The sequence below is a fragment of the Alosa pseudoharengus genome, unplaced genomic scaffold (assembly GCF_046254945.1).
Source record: "Alosa pseudoharengus isolate Yale_2024_CS ecotype anadromous, Long Island Sound unplaced genomic scaffold, YU_APseudo_1.1 YU_APseudo_1.1_scf_22, whole genome shotgun sequence".
NCBI classification, from domain to species: domain Eukaryota; kingdom Metazoa; phylum Chordata; class Actinopteri; order Clupeiformes; family Clupeidae; genus Alosa; species Alosa pseudoharengus.
In genome coordinates this window covers 136,702-159,201 of record NW_027468680.1, presented here as the reverse complement: position 1 = coordinate 159,201, position 22,500 = coordinate 136,702, and the positions used below count along the sequence as shown (strand labels likewise).

Sequence of the window (22,500 nt, the reverse complement as noted above, 5' to 3'; positions counted from 1 at the left end):
GCTTTCTAGCCTCACGTCAGCAGCACCGCATCACCCATATACATTAAAACAACCAGCGGATGGCGGGCGGGTGCGGATTTGAAAATTGGTCAAAAAACGTTGGTGCGGATCGATGGCGGATGGATGATAAGTTTTGCTATGCGGTTACGGTTGAAATAATAGCCCATCTGCGCATCTCTACTATGCAGACGACACACAGCTCTATCTGTCCTTTCCACCTGATGACCCCTTGGTTTCAGCACGGATCTCGGATTGCCTCTCAGACATAGCTACATGGATGAAGGCACACCACCTCCAGCTGAACCTCTCAAAGACTGAACTGCTGGTCCTCCCAGCTAAACCTACCATACACCACGACATCAACATCAAATTTGACTCCCTGTCTGTTTCACCTACCAGGACTGCAAGAAATCTAGGAGTTGTTCTCGACAACCAACTAACCTTCTCAGATCATGTCGCCTCAGTCGCCCGGTCATGCCGTTTCGCACTCTACAACATACGGAAAATCAGGACTTACTTAACTCAAGATGCTACCCAACTTCTGGTTCAGGCAATAGTCCTCTCACGACTCGACTACTGCAACGCCCTCCTGACAGGTCTCCCAGCCTGTGCAGTGAAACCACTTCAGATGATCAAGAACGCGGCGGCGCGCCTGGTCTACAACCAACCCAAGAGGGCACATGTTACCCCGCTACTCATCCAGCTACATTGGCTACCTATGGCGGCCCGCATCAAATTCAAGGCTCTAACGCTTGCCTACAAAGTAGTCTCCGGTTCTGCTCCCACCTACTTAAATGCCCTCATACAGACATACGCTACCTCCAGACCGCTGCGCTCCTCAGACGAACAACGTCTAGCTCTACCTCCGGTACGCTCAGGCCAATCCAAACTGTTCTCATCTGTTGTTCCTCGTTGGTGGAACACACTGCCAGTTCCTACAAGGGCAGGGACATCCCTCTCCATTTTCAAAAAACTCCTGAAGACCCAGCTCTTTAGAGAACATCTCCTCTCATAGCAACACTTACAACAAGTCTTGCTGATCCTAGCACTTACCAGCCGTCTTAAACTGACACGTAAATGTTAAAAACAGCACTCACTGATGCACTTATTCTTACTGTACTCTAATGTTTTTAAATTGTCCTAATATTGTTGAGAATTGCTCTAAAACTTAAACTGTTTACCATGTTGTTAGTCGCTTTGGCTAAAAATGCGTCAGCCAAATGTAATGTAATGTAATGTAATGTAATGTAATGTAATCATGCAACCATGCAAAAGTAATGAAACTAATTATATCTTACATTACTAAAGCAGTCCTCTGATGTGCATGTCACAAAATATTTAAGTGAAAGTGCATGTATAACAATCTAGGCATAATAATGATTGTGGTAATGATAATAACAATTTGATTTGGAGGGAGTGGGGTTGGGTACGTGTAGATGAGCCCTATGACCCCAAAGTCTGCCATGACTGGGCCTCAGGTCAAAGAAGTTTGAGAAAGTCTGATCTACATAACCTGCATCAGATTGAGGTTTGCAGTGATGCGCCTGAAGGCACGGGTTGAGGACCCAGTCAGTTACGTCACAATATGCACATTTGTTTAAATTCATACCTACGTAATCACCATGACCATAATTGTACTTTTTTTTTACTTTGAATCTTTAAAAAAAAATATTGACCTACCTACCGACCCATTTTTTTATTTTTTTTGGCTGTTACTGCAAACAAGAATATTTTTAAGGATGGCCTAGTAAGTCCCTTCACCATACTTGCAGTACACTGCCCCCCCCCCTCCCCTACATACACAGCAGATTGTCTCATGAGGAAGCTTCTCCAACACACATATTGCACACTGCCCTCTCCCCACATATACAGCACACTATCCCATCTCCCTTGTCACCCCCCCAACACACACACCAAGACCCCTGGCAGTTGGGTTAGCCCCTTGAGCCGTGGATCTGCCCAAGGTTTCTTCCTTGGTAAGGGAGTTTTTCCTTGCCCCTGTTGCTCTTGGGTGCTCCTTGTTGGTGCCCCCCCCAATCCCAATCCTCCCCCACCTTTCTTATGCAGCCCTTGCCACTTAATCTACTAAACCCCTCTTCTACTGCACCCCACCCCCATTAATGCACAAATAGGCTGACACCAGACATAATTTCACTGCATTTCTTACTTCCAGTAACTATATGCATGTGACAATAAACTTCCTTGTATCCTTGTATTAAAAATAAATGTATTTCAAGTAGACCTATTATAAAATAGCCTATTATTGTTTCAATATGCCTCAAATATTAGGTAGCCTAAGCTACATCAAATCATGGAAATATATTCAAACAGTTCAAGTTACACCTGTCCTGACCTGTCACATCTCCAGGGAACCAATAATGTTGAAAAAGTTGCCAAACGCGACTGGGTTTTAGGAGGGTTTAGGACCGTCAATGCTATATCATATTATACATAAGCCTAACATGTGAAGTAAGCTACTTTTCTATGCTAAGTGCTGGCAGTTAGCTAGGCCTACTTACTGTTGTTAGCCTACTACTATAAGTAAGTAAGTATATATACTCTTTTGATCCCGTGAGGGAAATTTGGTCTCTGCATTTATCCCAATCCGTGAATTAGTGAAACACACACAGCACACAGTGAACACACAGTGAGGTGAAGCACACACTAATCCCGGCGCAGTGAGCTGCCTGCATCAACAGCGGCGCTCGGGGAGCAGTGAGAGGTTAGGTCAAGGGCACTTCAGCCGTGGCCCACTAGTCGGGGCTCGAACCGGCAACCCTCCGGTTACAAGTCCAGAGTGCTAACCAGTGGGCCACGGCTGCCCCATAGGCTGTAACGTATGGAACAGGGACGTGTTTAAGAGGGAGGGAGAAAGAGAGGCGCTTACTTTAGGTTACATTGGCAACATTTTTGCTATATATCAAGATTAAAATTGTTACAAGAAAATGTTTCACTTTGCCATTTCACACATTTTAACCTAATATGGCGTTAACTAAAAAGCATAATAGATTCAAAGCCAACTCTTAACATGCCTCAAATTTGACGTTAGGTTTCTAACACGACTAACTACGGATGAAAATCAAAGTGGTGGGGGTTATGTCGCTATTTTGCACATTTGCAGACTGCTGTTCATTTCTCCTTTGACTTGTCAGATACATCATCTGTGAAGCCAAACATTATTATGTTTTGGTATAAACATAGAGCCTTCCATATTTGGAAGTTAGCCTACCTCAGTCTGTCTCAATTGATCTGGCGTCACGTCGCGTCACTTGGTACAATGACAGGTTCGCTCGTGTGACACATGCAACAGCACCTAAGCATGTTTTCTAAAATCGTAAAATTAACTCCTTAACTCATTGAATGCCAAGCTGTTTTCGGAAGCTTTGTCCTAGAGTGCCAGCAATCTAGACCATTGTTGATGATTTTTGTACAGCCACAGCATATTCTGTGTTATAGCTATGAACACATACAATGGCTCGTTCGAAAGGTGAGACTTTAAGCTCTCAGTGGGTGTAAACCGTGTATTTCTACACGCCTCTGTTCATGAGAAATCCCAAGCTAAACAGTGGCTAGTTTTTCATCAAAATCGCTGTTTTTTTTCTAGAAATGAAGAGCTCTTTTCCAAAACGCTATATATCCATTTTGATTGTTTTGAGATAAAGGACAATTATTTACCCAGACCTACATATTTTGTAAGTATTTAATTTATTTAGTTAAAAATCATTTTTGGGTCAGTCTGAACACCATCAAAAATAATTGAGAAATCAAACAAGAATGTTAATGATTATAAATCCAAAGTTTATTATATTTCTTTTCAAAACGCTATATATCCACTCTCCACTACATATCCACCATGTGTTCTTTGCTCAAAAATTGTATAAAACCATTCATTTTTTCAGTCTGTTTTTAAAACAAGTTAACATACAATATCATGAGCTCTATATGAGACTATATGAGACTATATGAGACTATATGAGACTATAGAGCGCTCGCTATTCTTTCCTTTTGCCATTTAAGTTCATTAAGACTGTCCACAAGAGACACAGTAAAACATAACACACATACAAAACAAATGGCCAATTAGTGCAATATTAAGTGCGAAACCAATTAAAATGTTGTTGCTTGAAGTGCATAACCTTTATAACAATAAAACAAAGATTAAATTTAATACTGCATTACATACTGCATTACATTCATTCACTACACTGTAGGAATTTATTCTGGGTCTTTGTCACTCTGGTGAGCGTTTTCATTCACATCAGATAGTGCATCACTATAAAATGCGCTCACTGCCTCAGACACACCTATTGCTTTCAGGAGTGCAACCACATCTTGCTTCTTTGCTTTCTTCACTGTGGTTTGGCTTTCAAGAATGGCAGGTTTCAGGTCAGCCCACCGTTTGCCCCGTTTCAGCACACTGTGGAAGCAGTACTCCCCATTGTATGCCACCTTTATAGCAACCTTGTTGGTACTCAAATCCAGCATGCGTGCTTCACTGATCTTGAAGCTTCTCTGCGCCTTCACGCACTCTTTTGTAGCTGACTTGTAATCAAAAGCCTTCCAGTCTGTGCCGTAAATGTACACATTACCAAACTGCTGCAGGAGGGCATGGTATTCTTGTGGCAGGAGAATTGTCGATCCTTCTGATTTTCTGCTCAATCCTGCCAAAAACTCTATCTGCGGGGAGATAGCTGTGCCCCCTGACTGGAAATGTGTGCTCGATGCAAAGATTGGGGAAGGTTTGCCTTAGCTCCATGAGCATGGATTAGATTATTTTTGTTTTGTCCATAGCACGAGTCACTGAAGAGCCGAAGCCCCTTGGATCTGCGAATTTGACTGGCAAGGCGAACTGTGAAGCAGTCATTCGAAGCAGATGCAATCATGTTGCTGTCCTTGGGACCCTGATTTTCCAGCCACACATAGAGATGGACATCCTCTTTTGGCTGCCGACTATTCTCTCCATGGTGTCTTACAACACCAAACAGGTAGAGATACAGCTGACGAGAGTAGTAGGCCTGCCCTATTGGAGTTTTGGGAAGGATCAGATTCTGCATCATGTCAAAGCAGACAGACACAGAATCCTTCGCAACTCTGCCTAGTAGGTCATAGAAAACACGAGCTCTACGACGATGCAAAATTAATGATGCAGATTCTATCTGCCTCTCTGCTTCTGTCATATTCGGATCTGTGATTCTGAATTTGTATTTGGCACAATCAGAAAATGCATCAGTTGCTGGGTGGCCGAAGCCAAGATTGAAATTTTTGGCAAAAACAGAGTAGTAGAGGGGAGTAGCTTGTGTGTGCGTGGTTTAGAGCCTCAAAGAGCTCATGCATCTTGCGCACATTGAGGTCAGCTGGCAGATACCTGCGCCCAGGTGCTCCCCTCCGCCCATAGTGGCTGGCCCTGCACGTGAAGGTCTTGATGTGATTTATGATCAGTTGCCTTCTACTGTCGTTCCCCTCGATGTTTCTCGCACCACCTCTTCTCTCCGGACGAGCCTCTGCAGTCTCAGCATAATACCGGGCAACCCGGGAGGCCCGGTCTTTGCTGATTCCTGTGGTAAAGTGAAGGTAAATTAATTAATTAGATTGACTTCAATGTAAAACCAACATGCATACACATCATTACACACACTATACACATAGTCCAGTACAGAATCAACTTAAAACACTTCTCTTGATGTTCCAAGTAGCCTAGTTTTAGCCAAGTAGTGGCCTTTTGGCCTTTTTTGACACCCAATAATGTAGATTTCGCACTCACACACATGCACGCGCGCACACACACACACTGCACCACTGCTCTGCTCTGCTCTGCTGACGACACGTGACGCACACACACACATCCCAAACTTCCCCTTCCCCATACTTCCTAAACCAGGGGTGGGGAACCTTTTTCATTCTCTAGGATCCCTAAATATAACTTAATTGTATTGCAAATGTAATTTTATGTCATTTCATGTGAAAATTATACCGGGGACCGGCCCTCGAAACATAGGTTCCCCACCCCTGCCCTAACCCATACCGCCCCCTCTGCCACCAACACCACTTTAAAGCCTCTCTCACACACACGCATGCATGCACGCACACACACACACATACACACACACACACGTTCCCTTTACCACACCTCTTCCCCTTGCTTCCCTTAACACCACTTTAAAGCCTCCTGGACTGTCACCAAATAAACAAACACACACACACACACAGTGTGTGTGTGCACTCCCCCCTGCCCCTTGATTCCTTCCCTGAACACCGCTTTACAGCCCCAGTCTCCTCCACTATCTCCATCAGACAAGCAGATAAACACACACACACACACACACCTTCCTACTACATTTCATAAAGTGTCTGACCAGTAGCACCAGTAAGACATGAACACTTCCACCCCTGGAGTTTACAAACAGTTAGCACCGCTTTGTCTAGAAATGGCTTTAGCCATCCACTACACAAATAAAGGGTTGTGTATCATCATTACTTTTCTCTGATAAGTAGCCAAGAAACAATCCTTCTAATAGTATGAAACATGACGCCCATCAGTGTAACTACAAAGGAAAATCACATACAAAACGGATTTCAACTATTCCAAACATGAAAACTGTACTCACCCAAAACTGACAGGAATGTGGCCTTGCAAACTGGCAATTTGTTGGGGTGCTCATCCCACAGCAGGCTGTATTTCACGGTGACATTCCTCCCCTTCTGCCGGTTTTCGTCGTTCTGACGCTGCCGTTTTACCTCAGATACGCTCATCAGGTGAAGAAGTGCCGCGTCCTGTTCCACCTTATTAGGTTTGTCATAAAACTTGACAAGGTCATCGGGTGTCAATCTATCAGCTTGGCAAAAGCATTTAGCTGAGGTGTGTTTACATCCAATGGTGGGGATCCGTCCTCCACCAGAGTAGCGTATCTTCTTAGTTTGTTGACGTTCGTGGTTGTCTTCGTTTAAACGCCGTCGTCTTCCACCTGGTGCGGGCTTAACAGCTTCTTCGGACCCATCAAAAGTGTTTATCACAGTCAACACATCCATTTTTCCGACGTATTTAATTCACACTGACGATGTTTACCTCACGCCTCACGCACACCTCACGCATGACAGCTATTCGAAGACTCCGATTGGCCGAGAGAATATGTCGCACTGTGACTCGAAACGAGTGTAGTGCCTGTCGCGGTTTGGAGTAAAACGACACCTTTCAGTACAATTTAAACAGGGATATGTAGCGATTTGGTTAGAAACATTTATGGAGCAGTGAGTAGGCTCGGTATACAACAGAATGAGGTGACAAACTCATTTTTTTTCAAAATGGCGTTTATCGCGTTTTGGAAAAGAGCTCTTCAAATGGAGATATAACGTCTTTCATGAAATATGAAGTGTTGCCTGTAAAGTTTCCGGGAAGTGACCTGGCGAGACTGCCACCTAGTGATAGACCCACGAAAATGGCCTGGTTTTGACCTGACGTGCATGCGTCACTGATTCGACCCAAAGCGGCAACCGGGTTCTGATAAAATGTCCAGATAAAATGTCCAGATAGTGCGTTTTCATGAGTTTTCGATCGTCATAATTTCATTTCCATTCATCACAGAGTTCCCAAAATCACATATAAGGTGTGTTAGAGTGTCTAGTTTCGTAATTTAAAAAAAAAGCTAAACACGTAATATTACGTTTTTGGCACTCAACACATGGGAAGGAATGAGTTAATATCTATGAAAAAAATAAAAAAGTCATTTCAATTCATTTGTCTCAAGTCTAAGTCAAGTCTCAAGTCATGAATAGCAAGTCAAAGTCAAGTTGAGTATTTTATACATGTTGATCAAGCAAATCTCAAGTCTTAAAAAATGGGACTCGAGTCTGACTCCAGTCAAACAAACAAATGTACACACACACACACAAACACACATCCACACACTTACACAAACAAACAAACGCACGTACACACACACTCTTTCTTTCTCTCTCTCTCACACACAGAATTAAAGCAATATTTATCCAATGTTCCAAAGACACATTCTGTTTGCTATCTGATATCATTTTAAAATGGTAACTGAGAAAACATTGAAGAACCCTTTTGCAGTTACGTAAGCACATAACATTGAAGAACCCTTTTGCAGTTACGTAAGCACATAACATTGAAGAACCCTTTTGCAGTTACGTAAGCACATAATCTGAGCGCCTCGAGCGGCTCAAATCGAAAAAAGTTCAACTCCAAGCAGAAAAGCGCTGATGATGATGGTGATGATGGTGGTGGTGGTGATGATGATGATGATGGTGATGGTGGTGATGATGATGGTGGTGGTGATGATGATGATGATAATGATGGTGGTGATGGTGATGATGATGATGACTAGATGATGGTGATGATGATGATGATGACTAGATGATGGTGATGATGATGATGATGACTAGATGATGATGATGATGATGATAATGATGGTGGTGATGGTGATGATGATGATGATGATGATGACTAGATGATGGTGATGATGATGATGACTAGATGATGGTGATGATGATGAGGTAGAGAAGGGAAAAGGTGATGACTAGATGATTACGTTTGCATGGTGCTGACATGCCATGGCTATGATAACATAATAATAATAATAATTGCTAACGTAATATCTGTGTGTGTGTGTGTGTGTGTGTGTGTGTGTGTGTAGTCCTGTTCTAGAGGCCTTTGGGAATGCACGGACCGCCCACAACAGCAACTCTTCTCGCTTTGGCAAATTCATCCAGTTGCACTTCAGTTACCGTGGCAACATCCTGAGTGGACAGATCACACACTGTATCCTGCCCTGTGTGTGTGTGTGTGTGTGTGCGTGTGTGTGTGTGCGTGTGTGTATAACACACTGTATCCTGCCCTGTGTGTGTGTGTGTGTGTGCAAGGTGTGTGTTAGAGGTCTGCGTGGGACAGAGTGCCCGCCTGCTTCTGCAATATTATGTCCAGCTCCTGCCTGATAAAGCACAAGAGATGCAGGTGGGATATTCAGTTCTGCTTTCCGAATCAGAATCAGCTTTATTAACAAGGTTTGCATAAATAAACAAGAAATTTGACTCCTGTTAATGTTTGCAGGGTGAACTGAAAGTGAGGGAACATGTTACTGAAATGAAGCAACAAAACAGGTTGAATTCAGACTCCGTAAAGCAGAGTCAATTCAGACTCCGTAAAGCAATCAATAAAAGAGTCAATTCACGGCACAATGGTGATGCATGAGCATCTCAAAAACAAGCACCTTGAATTCTATTTGCCCAGTGCTGACAAAAATTAGATGGGAACATTGATCAGTTTATCGAACCAGGGGCCATCAAATGTAGGTTGGGTATCGTTTGGGTTTTATCCAAGAACAGTGCAAAACCGTCACTTTTAAAATATTACCTGTGCCTAAACAGTGCTAAACCGTCAGTTTTAAAATATTACCTGTGCCTAAACGGTGCTAAACCGTCACTTTTAAAATATTACCTGTGCCTAAACAGTGCTAAACTGTCAGTTTTAAAATATTACCTGTGCCTAAACGGTGCTAAACCGTCACTTTTAAAATTATACCTGTGCCTAAACGGTGCCTAAACCGTCACTTTTAAAATGATACCTGTGCCTAAACGGTGCCTGAACTGGTGCTTTTTGAAATTCTTTTTCTAAAATTTGATAAAACAATCTGAACTTGAAATGTTCATTGCTCAATCAATATCTGAACTTGCATTGTTTCTCAGCATATTTCTAATAACTGGTATCTGAAACTGCATTCTTACTAGGCAGTTTGCCATAGGTAATGAAGTTTAGCTATTGAATGTTAAAATTGCCGCAGAATGGTGTGTGTGTGTGTGTGTGTGCGTATGTAGTGAAATATATGTTTGAGGGTCTCTGTGTATTTGTGTGTGTATATTGTCTCTGTGTATTTGTGTGTGTGTATTGTCTGTGTGTTTGTGTGTGTGTATTGTCTGTGTTTATTGTCTGTGTATTTGTGTGTGTGTGTGTAGTGTCTGTGTATTTGTGTGTGTGTATTGTGTGTGTATTTGTGTGTGTATTTAGCCTGATGAGCCAGACCCACATTAAAATGTAGGGTCTGGGCACTCACCGTTCACAGTGCTCAGTCCGAGGGGCGGGATAATCAGTTGTCTTTCAAATTCCCTCTGCACGCAATAGGACAGCGGCAGCGCTATGAGTCCCATGCGTTTCCCACCAGCGGAGCTAGTTGGCTAGTTCAAACGTTTGCCAACTTAATAAAAGCTTAACTCGTGTCACACTGTTCGCCAGCAGCAACATCCATCTTATTTGTTTTCAAGTAGCAGGGAATTCAAGCCAAACCGTTGCAACTCTGCCATCAATCATTATGTTAAGCCCACCTAACGACTCTATACACGATTTCATTGGCCTGATTAGGTTTCGATTTCTGGAGCTCACAAGCCAACTGAGAGTTGCTAGACTAGCCCTGGCAGCAAATGTAGGGGCGCGTCTAGATTTCTAGGCTAGTGTGTATTGTCTCTGTGAAATTTAAATATTCCCCTTGACTAGTTTTCTCCCAAATGAAGATCTGCTGGAAAAGGTTAGTACAGAGTTAGACTGTGTGTGTGTGTGTGTGTGTGTGTGTGTAAAAGCACACACATGACTAGACTGTGTGTGTGTGTGTGTGTGTGTGAAAGCACACACAACTGTTTAAGAGAGAAAAATTAAATCCATATATGATAATAATAATAATAATTATCATCATCATTATCGTCATCATTGTCATCATCATAACATGTCATATCCTAATCTGCCTTTATAGAACCGTGTAGTGCGTCAGAATCCAGGAGAGAGAAATTACCACATCTTCTACGCTCTGCTAGCTGGGGCATCAACAGAGCAGAGAGGTATCACACACACACACACACACACACACACACACACACACACACACACACACACACACCAGGGCTGTAATACTCCAGTCCAGTCTTGGACTGTTTTTTATGGTCTCGAACTTGTCTTGGATTCGCTTAGCCTGACCAGCCAGACCCACATCAAGATGTAGGGTCTAGGGACTCACCGTTCACAGTGCTCAGTCCGAGGGGCGGGATAATCGGTTGTCTTTCAAATTCCCTCTGCACACAATAGGATAGCGCTACAACTCAAGAGTCTCATGCGTTTTCCCACCAGCGGAGATAGTTGGCTAGTTCAAACTTTTGCCAACTTAAAAAAAGCTTAACTCGTGTCACGCTGTTCGCCTGTTCGAACATCCATCTTCTTTGTTTTCAAGTAGCAGGGAATTCACGCCGAACTGTTGCAACTCTGCCATCAATCATTATGTTAAGTCCGCCTGGCATGGCATGGTTTTATTTCAGTTAGCCTAATAGCTGGTTTGATTTGCATTGAGAGATTATCTTATAAAAATTACCCCATGCAAATCATGATCATGAATCACCTCTATTCTATTCTGCTGTCAACTCTACTCACTTCAACTCAACTCTATTCATCTGCTGTCAACTCTATTTACCTTTACTCAACTCTACTCACCTGAACTCAACTCCACTCAACTCTACTCACCTCCACTCAACTCCACTCAACTCTACTCACCTGAACTCAACTCCACTCAACTCTACTCACCTCCACTCAACTCCACTCAACTCTACTCACCTGAACTCAACTCCACTCAACTCTACTCACTTCAACTCAACTCTATTCATCTGCTGTCAACTCCACTCAACTCTACTCACCTCCACTCAACTCTATTCACCTCCACCTTGTAGCACTGCCACATAATTTTAGGATTCACTTTTCTTAAGCATGTGTTATGAAATGATAACCAATATAAAAGTGTTCTCTGTTTTATTTCTCCATATTATGCAGTCTGTAGCCGTATCGTGAACGCCTCGTCGGATCGGTTTTCTTTGTGGATTATATTGGTTGCACTGGACATAGATTATTACAGTGCATGAAAATGCACTGTACTGTTCTTCCTAGGCTTCTTATTACAGTGCATGAAAATGCACTGTACTGTTCTTCCAAGTCATCTTCTTATTATTACAGTGCATGAAAATGCACTGTACTGTTCTTCCTAGGCTTCTTATTCTTCTTCTTCTAACGCAATTAATGCAGCTTCAACCGCTTAACGTAGAAACTTCATTCAAACTATGTTACGTAGGTCTTACTTAGGACATGGGTGCTTTGTATTTTTCAGCTTTGTAACTTTTATACTTTTTAAACTATTAATTAAAAACTGTTCAAAATTTCCCCATAGACTTAACATGGGCTGATGACATCACAATAGAGCCGTTAAGCAATTAGAATCCTATGGCAGGTGTTCGGGCCAGCTGCATCAACTGCCAGTCTCAGGCTTTAAGCATACAAACTGGCCCTATTAAGACTACACATCCTGTTCAACTGCTTCCTCTGCCAAAAACTGTTTCAAAATAAAAGTCCTCACTACAATATTTCACTGTTAAACAATTTAACCCTTTAAACTACTGAACTTTTATCTGTTCAGCCATTGTAACTGTTACTTGTCATCAACTATGACTCCTACCCACTGTAGCTAGTTAGCTAAGATAGCTAAGTAACTTGGTTAGCATAGTTAGCATGCTAGCATGTTAGCATGCTAGTTAGCATGCTAGTTAGCATTTTTAGCAAAACTGTTAAAAACGATTAGCTAAGTTAGCTAAGTCACATGGTTAGCATAGTTAGCATGCTAACATGTTAGCATGCTAGTTAGCATTTTTTGCAAAACTGCTAAAAATGATTAGCTAAGTTAGCTAAGTCACATGGTTAGCATAGTTAGCATGCTAACATGTTAGCATGCTAGTTAGCATTTTTTGCAAAACTGCTAAAAATGATTAGCTAAGTTAGCTAAGTCATATGGTTAGCATAGTTAGCATGCTAGCATGTTAGCATGCTAGTTAGCATTTTTTAGCAAAACTGCTAAAAATGATTAGCTAAGTTAGCTAAGTCACATGGTTAGCATGTTAGCATGCTAGCATGTTAGCATGCTAGTTAGCATTACTGTTAAAAATGATAAGCGAAGTTAGCTAAGTCACATGGTTAACATAATTAGCATGTTAGCATGTTAATTAGCATAGTTATCATAACTAATAAAAATTATTAGCTAGGTTAGCTAAGTCATATGGTTAGCATAGTTAACATTTTAATATTGTTAGCATGCTAGTTAGCATAGTTACTTGGTTACCATTATTATCTTTAACATAGTTAGCATAACTACTAGCAAACATTGGAGCCATTCCAACTGTTAGTTATCGTCAACTATCTGCCTAAATAATTTAACCATTTCAATTATCAACCTATTTAACTGTTCAGTCATTCCAACTATAGTAAACCTTATCTACCAAGCAAATAATTTAACCATATGAACTCATCATATTTTTGCATTTTCATGCACTGTATTTCCTTCAGGAAATGCTTTTCTAGTTATATTCTAACGCATTTAATGCAGCTTCAACCGTTTAACGTAGAAACTTCATTCAAACTGCGTTGCGTAGGTCTTATGTAGGACATGGGTGCTATGTATTTTTCATCTTTGTAACTTTTATACTTTTTAAACTATTAATTAAAAACTATTAAACATTTCCCCATAGACTTAACATTGGGCCTTTATGACATCACAGCAATTAGAATCTTGTGGCAGGTGGCCAACTGTCAGTTTCTCAGGCTTTAAAAGCATACAGTCTCATTCTATAAGACTACAAATCATGTTAAACTGTTTCCTCTGTCCACAACTATTTCAAAATAAAAGTCCTCACTACAATAATTCCCTATTAAATAATTTAACCATTTAAACTGTCCACCTATTTAACTATTCAGTCATTCCAACTATATTAAACCTCATCTACCTAGTTCAGTCATTCCAACTATATTAAACCTCATCTACCTAGTTCAGTCATTCCAACTATATTAAACATCATCTACCTAGCAAATAATTTAACCTTTTAAACCATCCACCTATTTAACTGTTCAGTCATTCCAACTATATTAAACCTCGTCTACCTAGTTCAGTCATTCCAACTACATTAAACCTCATCTACCTGTAAATAATTTAACCTTTTAAACTATCCACCTATTTAACTGTTCAGTCATTCCAACTATATTAAACCTCATCTACCTAGCAAATAAATTAACCTTTTAAACTATCCACCTATTTAACTGTTCAGTCATCCCAACTATATTAAACCTCATCTACCTAGTTCAGTCATCCCAACTATATTAAACCTCATCTACCTAGTTCAGTCATTCCAACTATATTAAACCTCATCATGTTGGTTGCCAATTAGAACATCATCTGTTTTAACAATATATTTCACACCATATGTTTTGCATTTTCATGCACTGGTAATTCCCTGGAATTGCGTTTTCTAGTTCTTCTTCTTCTTCTAACGCACTTAATGCAGCTTCAACCGTTTAACGTAGAAACTTCATTCAAACTATGTTACGTAGGTCTTACTTAGGACACCCGGGCAATGTATTTTTCAACTTTGTAACTTTTATACTTTTTAAACTATTAATTAAAAACTATCAAAATTTCCCCATTGACTTAACATGGGCTGATGACATCACAATAGAGCCGTTAAAGGAATACGCCACCCCTAGGTGAAATTGGGTCTCTCCCCGCAGTCCCTAGAGTTGGATGAGTGAGCCAAAGCGTTTTATAGCCGACCCAGCCATTGTCCTAATCTAGAAACGGCCCGGTTAGCTTTATCTTAGCGCATTCACATCGAGTACAAATATCAATGCAAATTAACACGAAGAGATTTACTAGACCAATTTAGATTTGGAACTATTTTCGGGCATAGCACCGGCAAAGCACCGCTGCCAGGCGCAAAGACATCACTTTAACTCTCTGTTAAACAATTTAACCCTTTAAACTACTGAACTTTTTAACTGTTCAGCCATTGTAACTGTTACTTGTCATCAACTATGACTCCTACCCACTGTAGCTAGTTAGCATGGTTAGCATAGTTAGCATGCTAGCATGTTGGCATGCTAGTTAGCATTTTTAGCAAAATTGCTAAAAATTATTAGCTAAGTTAGCTAAGTAACATGGTTAGCATAGTTAGCATGCTAGCATGTTAGCATGCTAGTTAGCATTTTTAGCAAAACTACTAAAAATGATTAGCTAAGTTAGACAAGTAACATGGTTAGCATAGTTAGCATGCTAACATGTTAGCATGCTAGTTAGCATTTTTAGCAAAACTGCTAAAAATGATTAGCTAAGTTAGCTAAGTAACGTGGTTAGCATGCTAGCGTGTTAGCATGCTAGTTAGCATTTTTAGCAAAACTGCTGAAAATAATTAGCTAAGTTAGCTAAGTAACGTGGTTAGAATAGTTAGCATGCTAACATGCTAGTTAGCATTTTTAGCAAAACTGCTAAAAATGATTAGCTAAGTTAGCTAAGTAACGTGGTTAGCATAGTTAGCGTGTCAGTTATCATCAACTATCTACCTAAATAATTTAACCATTTAAACTATCCACCTATTTAACTGTTCAGTCATTCCAACTATATTAAACCTTATCTACCAAGCAAATAATTTAACCATATGAACTCATCATATTTTTGCATTTTCATGCACTGTATTTCCTTCAGGAAATGCTTTTCTAGTTCAAACTGTTTTCTTCTTTTCAGTGGATTTTTGTCGTGGAGTCTCTTTGTTTGTTTTCGTTTGGATGGACTGAGAGCGCATGAAGTGTGTAGGCTACGTGGACAATTTGGTTGTGCTCCTTGCAATATGAACTGTTTGGAAATAAGTGTTTGTTTTCAAGCGTACTTCTGCTCACATAAAATCTACCTGGTAACTGTATTTGTGGTGTTTTCCCCAATTCAGTGTAGACACATCAACTAGCTACTCTACTCATCTCAACTCTATTTACCTCTACTCTACTCTACTCACCTCTACTCTACTCAACTCTACTCACCGCTACTCTACTCATCTCAACTCTATTCACCTCTACTCTACTCACCTCTACTCTACTCTACTCAACTCTACTCATCTCAACTCTACTCATCTCAACTCTATTCACCTCTACTCTACTCTACTCATCTCTACTCTATTCTCTACTCTACTCACCTCTACTCATCTCTACTCAACTCTACTCATCTCAACTCTACTCTACTCTACTCATCTCTACTCATCTCTACTCTACTCTACTCATCTCTACTCATCTCTACTCTACTCTACTCTACTCATCTCTACTCTACTCTACTCATCTCATCTCTACTCTATTTTCTACTCTACTCATCTCTACTCATCTCTACTCTACTCATCTCTACTCTACTCTACTCATCTCTACTCTACTCATCTCTACTCATCTCTACTCTACTCATCTCTACTCTACTAATCTCTACTCTACTCATTTCTACTCATCTCTACTCACCTCTACTCTACTCTACTCAACTCTACTCAACTCAACTCTACTCATATCTACTCTACTCTACTCATCTCTACTCATCTCAACTCTATTCACCTCTACTCTATTCTACTCTACTCATCTCTATTCTACTCATCTCTACTCTACTCATCTCTACTCTACTCTACTCATCTCTACTCTACTCATCTCTACTCATCTCTTACTCTACTCTACTCACCTCTACTCTACTCTACTCATCTCTACTCTACTCACCTCTACTCTACTCATCTCTACTCTACTCACCTCTACTCTACTCATCTCTACTCTACTCACCTCTACTATACTCATCTCTACTCTACTCACCTCTACTCATCTCTACTCTACTCTACTCTACTCTACTCAACTCTATTCACCTCTACTCTATTCTACTCTACTCATCTCTACTCTATTCTACTCATCTCTACTCTACTCATCTCTACTCTACTCTACTCTACTCTACTCATCTCTACTCTACTCTACTCATCTCTACTCTACTCTACTCTACTCTACTCATCTCTACTCTACTCACCTCTACTCTACTCATCTCTACTCATCTCTACTCTACTCATCAAAGAAAAACGTTAGCAATTTGAATATGCTTCATATCAAGTAGAAGGCTTAAGTAAAACTTGGATGCTAAGCCTGTATTCTCTAGGCAATTAATTACACTGATCCCTTTAGTTTTAGGCTTATGTTATGTCAGTGTTTCCCATACATTGACTTATTTGTGGCGGCCCACCACAATATCAACATTGACCACCACACAATGATTTTCCAGGTTGTACTAAATTGTGCTTAAATCTGGTTAGCATCACAACCACGCTGCACTAATTTGTTAAAAACTGTTGCACTCAAGTTAATTCTGCAAACCTACCACCACAAATAGAATTCAATTCTGTGGGAAACACTGTATGTGTATTGACGTTGGTAAGCTTGTTTGTTTTGTTAAAATAAATGTTCTATGTGTGAAATTTATTGCCGTTGCTCTTAGTTCTTTGCGATTTAAGTTTTCAGTTTACGGTGACAATTCGGCTTGTAGATTATTTCTCCTTCTTTTAAACAACCTGAGCGAGGAGCGGCCGACTGAACAACCTGAGCGAGGAGCAGGATATTCGCACCGCTCAGCTCCGCCCACTAGCTCTGATCCCAACTTAGTTCTGCTGCAGATATACCTGCTGAGTTTTTCAGTATTCACTCTCCCTCTCCCCCATCCCTCTCTCCCATCTCTCTCCCCCCATCCCTCTCTCTCTCTCTCTCTCTCCCCCATCCCCCTCTCCCTCTCTCTCTCTCTCCCCCATCCCCCTCTCTCTCCCTCTCTCTCTCCCAGAGGCTCTGTGTCTGTCTCCTCCTGAGAGCTACCAGTATCTCAACCAGTCTGGTTGCATCACAGACAGCACCATCAATGACAAGCTCACTTTTCAGCATGTTCTGGTAAGAAAGTGTGTGTGTGTGTGTGTGTGTGTGTGTGTGTATGTATAGTGTGAATAAAATATATGATGGTATCTGTGATTTCAGATGTATTCACTGTGATTTCCAATGATTGATGTGTGTGTGTGTGAATGCGAATGCATGGTGTGTGTATGTGTGTGTGTGAATGAATGGTATGTATGGTGTGTGTGTATGTGAATGTATGGTGTGTGTGTGTGTTCTAGGGGGGACTGAGCACTCTTCAGCTGTCTGAGAGTTGTATTAGGAATGTTCTGCAGGTTCTTTCTGCTGTTCTTCTCACTGGCAACATCCAGTTCCTAACAGCAGGGGGCGCTGCAGTCAGCACCAACACAGGTACTCACACACACACACACAAACACTCAAACACACACACACCCACACCATACTAATACACATACCCACACACACACTCACACACACTAACACACTAGGGATGTCACGATTCTCCAAATCCTTGATTCGATTTTCGATGATTTTTTAAATATTACTATTAATGCATTTCTTTTTTTTGCCCTTTTCTTTTTTTGTTTCGGGGGCTTTTATTTTGAAACCGCTTTTTATTTTGAAACTGTTCCAACCCCGAGGTTGTAATGTAAACAGAACAAACATTAGGTTAAAACAGAGACGTGAACATAGTGAAATGAAACAACACAGAATATTAATTTGATTGTTTTCAGCACACTCCGAAGACCCAAGGTTAGTGTTCATGGAATATGTACTTATCAATGTGCATTTTAAGCCTTAATGTAATTTGTAACTAGATCATCTTTTCACTTGCTAAGTTGAGTAGGCTAAGTTAGTGTTAATTGATGTGAATGAACGACAAAATACTTCCACACCGGTGATTTCAGAGTAGCAAGAGGGGCTTTGATTTCGGTAGGTTGATGTGTATATTTTAACTGGCTGCAGCCTAAAATTAGAGGAGTGTTGACGCCTGCGTGTGTGTTTGTGCGTCTTAGAATACATGCTGGACGTGACATTGGGGGTGTGGCTGCATCGTCGATTCTACTTTTCAGTTCGAACTTCGAGATTGAGGTGTAATTTTGATCGATTTTGATATAAAATCGAAATCGTGACACCCCTATAACACACACACACACACCAACACATACACACAAACACCATGCTAACACACATACACACACACACACACACACACACACACACACACAGGTACCCACGTACATACACACACACACCCATACACAAGTTGCCACAGGAACTCAATAGATGATGATCTGTTGGTGTTGGCTGTGTCAGTATGAAGTGATATGCACCTTTAGTTCAAATTACTTTGTGTGTGTGTGCGCGCGCGCGTGTGTGTATGTGTGTGTGTGTGTGCGTTTGTGAGTTTTTGTGTGTATGTGTGTTTTTGTGTGTGTGTGTGCATGTATGTGTGTGCGTGCGTGTGTGTTTTTGTGTGTGTGTAAGTGTGTGTGTGTGTGTGTGTCTGTGTATGTGTGTTTGTGTGTGTGTGTGCGTGTGTTTGTGTGTGTGTGTATGGTGTGTGTGTGTGCGTGTGTGTGTGTGTGTGCGTGTGTGTGTCAGTCCTAGGGCAGCTGGCGAACATGTTGTGTGTGGACTCGTCTTTGCTGTCAGAGGTTCTCACCCAAAAATCCATGATGCTGAGAGGAGAACTCATAAGCACACCGCTCACTATAGAGCAGGTACAACACACACTCATAAGTACACACTCTACACACACACCCTATACACACTACACACTACACACTACACACACTACACACACTACACACACACTCATAAGTACACACTCTACACACACCACACACTACACACTACACACTACACACTACACACCACACACACACCCTATACACACTACACACTATACACACACTACACACTACACACTACACACTACACACACACCCTATACACACTACACACACTACACACTACACACTACACACTACACACACTACACACACACACCCTACACACACTATACACACTACACACTACACACTACACACTACACACACACCCTATACACACTACACACACTACACACACTCATAAGTACACACACTACACACCACACACACACCCTATACACACTACACACTACACACTATAGAGCAGGTACAACACACACTACACACTACACACACACTACACACACCACACACACACCCTATACACACTACACACACTACACACACTACACACACACCCTATACACACTACACACTACACACACAACACACACTACACACTACACACTACACACTACACACACTACACACACTACACACACACACTACACACTACACACTACACACACTACACACACTACACACCACACACACACCCTATACACACTACACACTACACTACACACTACACACTACACACACTACACACTACACACACTACACACACTACACACACCACACACACACCCTATACACACTACACACCACACACACTACACACTACACACACACCCTATACACACTACACACTACACACACTACACACACTACACACACTACACACTACACACTACACACTACACACACTACACACTACACACACACACCACACACACACCCTATACATACTACACACTACACACACTACACACACTACACACTACACACACTACACACTACACACACACCCTATACACACTACACACTACACACACCACACACACTACACACCACACACACACCCTATACACACTACACACTACACACCACACACACACCCTATACACACTACACACTACACACCACACACACACCCTATACACACTACACACTACACACACTACACACTACACACTACACACCACACACACACCCTATACACACTACACACCACACACACTACACACTACACACTACACACCACACACACACCCTATACACACTACACACTACACACACACCCTATACACACACACTCATAAGTACACACACTACACACCCTATACACACTACACACACTACACACCACACACACACCCTATACACACTACACACACTACACACTACACACTATACACTACACACTACACACACACACCACACACCACACCACACACACACCCTATACACACTACACACTACACACACTACACACACTACACACCACACACACACCCTATACACACTACACACTACACACACTACACACTACACTACACACACTACACACCACACACTACACACTACACTACACACTACACACTACACACCACACACACACCCTATACACACTACACACTACACACACTACACACACCCTATACACACTACACACTACACACACTACACACTCCACACACACACCCTATACACACTACACACTACACACACTACACACACACACACTACACACTACACACACTACACACACCACACACCACACACACACTACACACACCACACACACACCACACACCCTATACACACTACACACACTACACACACTACACACACTACACACACTACACACACTACACACACCACACACACACTACACACACCACACACACACCACACACCCTATACACACTACACACACTACACACACTACACACACACCCTATACACACTACACACACCACACACCACACACACACCCTATACACACTACACACACTACACACACACCCTATACACACTACACACTACACACTACACACTACACTACACACTACACACACTACACACACTACACACTACACACTACACACTACACACTACACTACACACTACACACACTACACACACTACACACTACACACTACACACTACACACTACACTACACACTACACACACTACACACACTACACACTACACACTACACACTACACACACTACACACTACACACTACACTACACACTACACACACTACACACACTACACACCCTATACACACTACACACACACCCTATACACACTACACACTACACACACCACACTACACACACTACACACTACACACTACACACACCACACACCACACACACTACACACACACCCTATACACACTACACACTACACACACACACTACACACACACTACACACTACACACACTACACACACTACACACACACTACACACTACACACCACACACACTACACACACACTACACACACTACACACACTACACACACTATACACACTACACACACACTACACACACACTACACACACTACACACTACACACACTACACACACCACACACTACACACCACACACACTACACACACACCCTATACACACTACACACTACACACACTACACACTACACACACACACACACACTACACACTACACACCACACACACACTACACACACCACACACACACTATACACACACTATACACACACACTACACACACTCATAAGTACACCGCTCACTATAGAGCAGGTACACACACACCACACACACTACACACTATACACACACACACCACACACTACACACACACACTACACACACTCATAAGCACACCGCTCACTATAGAGCAGGTACACACACACTACACACTACACACACACTACACACACTACACACACACTACACACACACACACTACACACTACACACACACACACACACACTACACACACTACACACACACTACACACACACACTCATAAGTACACCGCTCACTATAGAGCAGGTACACACACACTACACACAC

The 22,500-nt window shown here is 41.7% G+C and overlaps 1 protein-coding gene across 1 annotated transcript in view; it reads left to right on the top strand.

Moving 5' to 3' along the window:
- The window catches only part of myo10 (myosin X), a 153,230-nt gene that overhangs the window by 38,712 nt on the left and 92,018 nt on the right, over positions 1 to 22,500 (top strand). Inside the window, exons 6-11 of the mRNA XM_076300163.1 lie at positions 8,652 to 8,776; positions 10,519 to 10,532; positions 10,755 to 10,839; positions 17,685 to 17,788; positions 18,010 to 18,139; positions 19,355 to 19,473. Coding sequence (XP_076156278.1) covers positions 8,652 to 8,776; positions 10,519 to 10,532; positions 10,755 to 10,839; positions 17,685 to 17,788; positions 18,010 to 18,139; positions 19,355 to 19,473 — 577 coding nt within the window. The remainder of the gene's footprint in view (positions 1 to 8,651; positions 8,777 to 10,518; positions 10,533 to 10,754; positions 10,840 to 17,684; positions 17,789 to 18,009; positions 18,140 to 19,354; positions 19,474 to 22,500) is intronic.